General features: G+C 53.8%; 1 protein-coding gene across 1 annotated transcript in view; it reads left to right on the top strand.

The window, feature by feature from the left end:
* The first annotated feature begins 400 nt into the window (after nt 1-400).
* LOC144947549 (zinc-binding protein A33-like) overlaps nt 401-6,575 on the top strand; it is a 55,985-nt gene continuing 49,810 nt past the window's right edge. Inside the window, exons 1-2 of the mRNA XM_078876772.1 lie at nt 401-1,022; nt 1,498-1,593. Coding sequence (XP_078732898.1) covers nt 465-1,022; nt 1,498-1,593 — 654 coding nt within the window. The 5' untranslated portion in view covers nt 401-464. The remainder of the gene's footprint in view (nt 1,023-1,497; nt 1,594-6,575) is intronic.

Raw genomic sequence — 6,575 nt, 5'->3', positions numbered from 1 at the left:
AATGTTTCCACAAGGTGCGGTTCCATTGTGCAATACACACGGCCTGACTACCCGGTCAATCAGCTTGTAGGATAAACCATTATTGCTGTGTCCCGGGTTGCTGCTGCTGGGTTTTGTTTGTACAAATATATCAATTGAGCCCGGTCAAAGCTATGTATGTATGTTGAACTTCTTCCACACCGTACATAGCCAACCTTGCTAATCGGAAGTCCAGGGGAAGGACAACAAACTAAACACAAAAATCAGTTTTAGCTATTACACAGTGCGTGACTGTACCGCCACGTCTACACAGGTGAGCCCAGCCGCAGTGTGGAACATTCCAGGCCGTGTCTCGAGGTATTTATAACTTAGCTGCAGGTGATGTTAAGTTCATTTCCTTGTTCGTCTCCGCTGTGTGAGCAGCTGCTGCGATAGCTCCTCCGTGAGCCGCGGCGAGCGACTGAGTCCGAGTGAAGCCATGGGCCATGGCGAGCGCGTCTCCCAGTGATTGTGTCGACAGTGAGCTGAGCTGCCCCATCTGCTTGGGCACGTTTGACTGCCCCTCCACGCTGAGCTGCGGACACTCGTTCTGCCTCCGGTGTCTGGACGGTGCCTGGGAGACAGCGAGCAGCTTCAGCTGCCCGCAGTGCCGAGCGGCCTTCCCTGAGCGGCCCCAACTGAAGAGGAACGTGGCACTCGCCAACCTGGTGGAGCAGCTCAGAGTTGCAGAGAAGATGGCTGCAGTTGTCTTCTGTGACACCTGTGGTGATGGGGAGACTCCTGCAGTGAAGACCTGCCTGAGGTGTGAAATGTCCCTGTGTGAGTCCCACCTGAAGCCTCACATCAATAACCCCAAGTTGAAGGACCATGTCCTGGTAGCTCCCATTGTCAGCCTGGAGGAAAGAAGATGCAAGAAGCACAGAGAGGAGCTCAAATTCTACTGCAAACAGGACGCGAGCCTGGTGTGCATGGCCTGTACCATTACCGGAGAACATAGAGGGCATGATGTCGACACACTGGAGGATGAGCATGATACGCGGAAGGTGAGCACCTCAGTGTGTGAGAATGGTATCGCTTCAGTTCAAGGTAGCCATTCGGTTTTGGCAGGGAAAGGAAGGGACGAGAGTTTGAGTGTAAGGAGGAGGAGGGTGGTTCGACGCATTTTGGGTGAGGCGTGCTCGAGGAAGGTCATGTTTGGATGTTGCTCATGAAGTGAAGAGCTGTTGTGTTGAACGATCATGTCCCTGTCCCCTGATGTGGCCTTTACAAAACCAGGAGTGGAGCTGACAAATTCGCAACGTCTACATCTCATTCAATCAAAAATACCAGGAAGTTATTCTCATCACTGCGCCTTGCCTACTTGCTTACAGAATGTTAAGTCAGTCCAGCATGACAAACTGAGTACTCTTTTGGTGGACAATTATAGAGCCATCACTGTGGAGTGCTCCCTGTGGACCGTGGCTGAGAGGGGGGCCGCTCAGGGAGTGGAGTCTCCTATGGTGACTTTGTCTCTTGCAGAGTGGAGTCGGAGAGGAGACGCGAGTGGTGGAGGAGAAAAGGAAGAAGGCGGAGGCGTCCGTGGGACGGATGAAGGTCGCTCGCAAGGACGTAAAGGTACCACGCATGGGCTCTTATCTTGTAACCTTCACCCTCCGTGGAATCTGTGACTTCCTGTGAGGACAACTCCGTAGATTCAAGCGAACGTCGTGAGGCGTCAGTGTAATAGGAAAGAGCAATACATGATGTAAATTGCTGCTTGAATGTGAATATTAAAATGCAACGTTTATGACAAAAATTTAATTTCTAGTACCACTGCAAAACCATATACGGGATAACTCGAAATACTGTTTACAGGTTTGATAAAATAAAAGTGCATGGAGCAACGATTATATTGGATTAAAATCTAACACTTATAACAAGTGTAATAATCCTTCGGGAGACGGCTTCGGAATCAGTCCTTTTATTTCTACTCCACAATACACTTTGCTCACTCACTCTCCGTTGCTGGCAGACAACGGAGAGAGGACAGACTTCGCACTAAGTCCCCACCGCGCACGTGGCACCCAGAGCTCCCGTCCGCACGTGACCCTGCTCTTGTCAGTTTCAGTCTGCTCTCGATCGTTCTCTCTCACTCGCTCTTAATACCTTCGTCACGTGGTTCCCCCAGCCAATCGTTCATGGACAGCTTCGACCATTCTTGATGGTTCCCTGTCAATCCCAGGACCACGCCCCTCATCCGGCTCCCCATTAGCTGGGGCCCCGAATGGCTAGGCCAATCACTCCTGATGACCTGTCGTGATCACGCCTGGGCCATGGTCCCTATCTCAACCCTTATTGGCTACAAGCAGGACCGGCAAGCCAATCCCCACGTGAACCCTCTATGGCTGTTATTACATCACCCCCCCCCCCCCCCGGTGAAAAAATTTAGCCGTCTCGGCTGGGAAAAGGGTGAAGAACCAATTCCGCAACATCTTATTAGGGCACCAAGGTGCGTTTAACAAGTCGAGGGTGAACCGGCGTTCCCGCGCCTAACAACATTTAAAACAGTCACCCATAATAAAAAATCACAACATACATTAGGGCGCCCCTGCAGCGCAGTAACGACAGGGAAATCAGCGAAACGATCAAACGTTAACGAAACGGAAGAGATTTCGACCGCGTACGCGACGCGGGACCCTCTCCGCTCCCAGCGCAAGGTCGCTTTGCTTCCGGATGGACAGGAGGCGGCAGGCTCGAAGAAGAAGTCGGTTGTTGGTGCTTGGTCACGTCCAGGGCGGGCCCCGTTGGAGGGGGGGCAGCGGGGGCTTCCTCAACCCTCAGAACCTGTTCATCTGCAGGAGGCACAACACAGTCCCCCCTGGGATCAACGGGCGTGTCAAGCGGTGTAGTCGGCCCAGCAGAACCCGGCAGGTCAGCTATTGGGGATGAAGGACCGACACGCGCGTCAACATAGGGTTTAAGTCGCGAGGAATGAACATACCACCGACGTTTTCCATATTGAACGCGGATACTTTGCGAGTTCCGAACATCAACGAGCATCACAGGCCCCCGCCATGGCCTGTGCAGTTTAGGGGATGTGCCCGCCGGTACCTGGGGGCAGTGGAGCCACGCCAGGTCTCCCACTGACCAAGGCATGCGAGTATGCGATCGACGCGCGTACCATTCGTTCCTTGCCTGAGCACGGGCCGTCGCACACCGGGCAGCCTCTCGCGCCTCTGTTACTCGTTCAAGCGAGTCACGCACGTGGTCAGGCAGGGAGCGGGACGGTTGTTTACTCGGCGTACCCAGTTGCACATCGATGGGTGGAACATTTTCACGGCCATACATCAAAAACAATGGTGAGTATCCCGTGGACGTGTGCGGAACCATGCGGTATGCCGCTAAGACGCCTGGTATGTGCAGGTCCCAATCGGTTTGCTTTTCACTGACCGTGTGACAAAGCATAGCCAAAAGGGTACGGTTGAATCGTTCCACCATACCATCTGTTTGTGGATGGTATGGGGAGGTGCGAACTTTCTTTTTACCTAGCGCGTCACAAACTTCCCTAAGCAATTTAGAGGAGAAATTCCGGCCTTGATCTGTGAGCAGCCTTTCAGGTGACCCCTTGTCCATGACATACCCGTTCAAGAAAGCGTCGGTGATGGATGCTGCCGTTTGGTCGGGCAGAGGCCAGGCCATCGGCCATCGAGAAAAATATTCCACCCCGACCAGAAGGTATTTATTGCCCCTAGCCGACGGGGGAAACGGCCCCAGAATGTCGAGAGCCACTAATTCGTTGATACGGGACACTTCAATGGAACGCAACGGTGGTACATAGTGGTTCCGAGGCGGCTTCCTCTTCGCACAATCATGGCACGAGCGGACAAAATCATTGATGTCTGCCGTCATACCGGCCCAGAAAAAATCCTTTTGCATCGCGGCCACAGTCTTTTGGACGCCGAGGTGCATCAACTTATCAGCGTGCAGAGCACGGAGCAGGTCGTAGCGAAGCGAAGTAGGCACCACCAAGTGTGGTTGGTCAGACACCCCGTCGGTACACATTAACAATCCCGACTTACCCCGGAACATCTGCCACTTCCAGCCCGCCAATTGCGATTTCTGTTTCCCAACCAATTTACGTAGCGGAGACAGCGAGGCATCGGCCTCCTGCTCGCGCAACCAGACCGCGTGCGGCAGCCGTAAGGTATCATCGGTGTCCACCGACACCTGCTGGTCCTCCTCCTTCGCTTTCGCCCCTGCGTCGTCCTCATTCGCTATCGCCCCCATAGCTGGGCAAGGCGACGTGGGCGGTGCGGCGCAGCGGTGCGTGCCCGTCAGGCAAGTGCACGGAGGAACGGGCGGCAGCCTTGAGAGCGCATCAGCGTTCGCGTGACGGGCCCCCTTTCGGTATGTTATATCGAAGGAAAATTCCTGTAACGATTCCAACCACCGGGCCAATTGGCCTAACGGCTGATCCAATTTGAGGGAATATTGCAAAGCCGCATGATCAGTGCGGACCAGGAATTTCCGTCCATACAGGTATGGCCGGTACAATCGAACAAAATGGACAATTGCCAAAAGTTCCCGTCTTGTCACGCAATATCGCGTTTCCGCAGGGGACAGAACCCTGCTGCCGTACGCCACCACCCTCTCAACCCCGTCCTTACGTTGCGACAAAACGGCCCCAATGCCGATATCACTAGCATCCGTATCAAGGATGAACGGCTGCTAAAAATCTGGGTAATCTAACGTAGGCGCCGAGGCGAGGTGGTCCCGAAGTGCCATAAAGGAACTTTCTTCCTCCGCCCCCCATTTAAACCTTTGATTTTTGCCAGTCAGAACATGTAATGGTTTTGCCAACGTCGCAAAGTTCTTAACGAAGCGGCGATAATAGGAAGCGAATCCAATAAACCGCCGAACATCACCCACCGAGGTGGGTGTGGGCCACTCACGTACACACTTCGTTTTCAGAGGGTCAGTGGATACACCGTCCGAACTGACAATATGACCCAGGTAACGGACGGAGTGTTGCAGAAGGTGGCATTTCCTCGGTTTAAACTTAAAGTCAGCCGCACGCATTCTTTGAAAAACTGTCTCAAGGCGTTGGAGATGTTCCTCGAACGTGCGGCTAAAGACAATTATATCGTCTAGATATATGAGGCACGTTTCCCACTGCAGTCCCGCCAACACCAATTCCATGAGCCGCTGAAACGTGGCCGGAGCCGGGTTCAGGCCCATCGGCAACCGATTAAATTCAAAGAGGCCTTGCGGCGTGCGGAATGCCGTTTTGGCTTTTGACTCGTCATCGAGGGGAAGCTGCCAGAAGCCCGAGGACAGGTCAAGGGTGGAAAAGAATTTAGCACCCGATAAAGCATCCAATGAGTCATCCATCCTCGGTAAGGGGTACGCGTCCGCTGCCGAAATTTTGTTCAACCGGCGGAAATCAACGCAAAACCTCGTACCACCATCTTTCTTTTTAACCAGAGCGACGGGCGCGCCCCAAGGGCTGTTGGATGGCGAAATAATATCCGCCGCCAGCAATTAATCTACTGCCCCACGCATGTGTTCCCTTCCCGCCGGGCTCATGCGGTGAGGGTGCATACAGACAGGAGGCGCCGCACCGGTTTCAATATGGTGCGACAAAAGCGACGTGCGGCCGAGATCCAAATCGTTTCTGCTGAACACATCAGCGTACTGCAGCAACAGCGAACACAAGGCGTTCCTATGGTCATTTGACAAGGAAGAATTTTCTCCGCATAAATCTGCGATCCAACGTTCTTGTGAACGATCATGCGGAGGCCCATCCACGGGCATCCGAGCGCGCGGCGGTTTGTCACAAGAGGCGAAATCGGTAGTGGCGTGAGCCAGCACCGATCCCTCCGGAACAACAACGCGGTCAGGTCCCCCATTCAAGACCTGTATGAAGGGTGCCTGACCTGGGCGCACGATCGTTTGTGCCGCCGCCAAAGAAAAATATTTCGATACGGAATTCGATGGGGATAATAGCACGCCCTTCGCACCCCTTCCCATTTGAAGTGGTTTTCGGTAACGCAGCGGGATAAGCATTTGCGCTCCCGATGGAACCTCCACCGTAGCCGCAACTACAGCAGTAACTGCGTTACCTGTAGGCGCCTTGGCCAGCAGGGAAGGCAGGAACGCCATCCTACGACCCCCCGGCATTTCCAAACAGTCCTGGTCGACCCGTATTCTCAACGGCATCCGGCGCAGGAAATTCGTACCCAACAAGCATGGAACAGCTAGCGAGCGAGAAATTAACACAGGTCCTGCTGCAGTAATATTTCCGATAGCGATGCTCACATCCACCTGTCCGCAGACACCCATGCTCCCCCCATTGGCGGCAACACACGCATCATTAACCTTGCGTATCCGCGACGCAGGAATGGACAACAAATGAAAAATAACATCTGAAATGATGGTGGCCGATGCGCCAGTGTCCACCAAGATACGGACGTCAACGCCGTCGATGGTACCTCGTACCGTCGACGAGCCCGACGCCGCAGCCACAATCCTGCGAGCCCATTTCTTCCACTGTGTAGCAGAGCATGTCAATGGAGCAGGAGAAGTAAAATTATCCTTAGGAGTGTAAGAATGAGTGC

The sequence above is a fragment of the Lampetra fluviatilis genome, chromosome 45, assembly GCF_964198595.1.
Source record: "Lampetra fluviatilis chromosome 45, kcLamFluv1.1, whole genome shotgun sequence".
In the NCBI taxonomy this organism is placed as follows: domain Eukaryota; kingdom Metazoa; phylum Chordata; class Hyperoartia; order Petromyzontiformes; family Petromyzontidae; genus Lampetra; species Lampetra fluviatilis.
The sequence above is the reverse complement of the archived record's forward strand: the minus strand, read 5'-3'. Positions and strand labels throughout refer to the sequence as shown.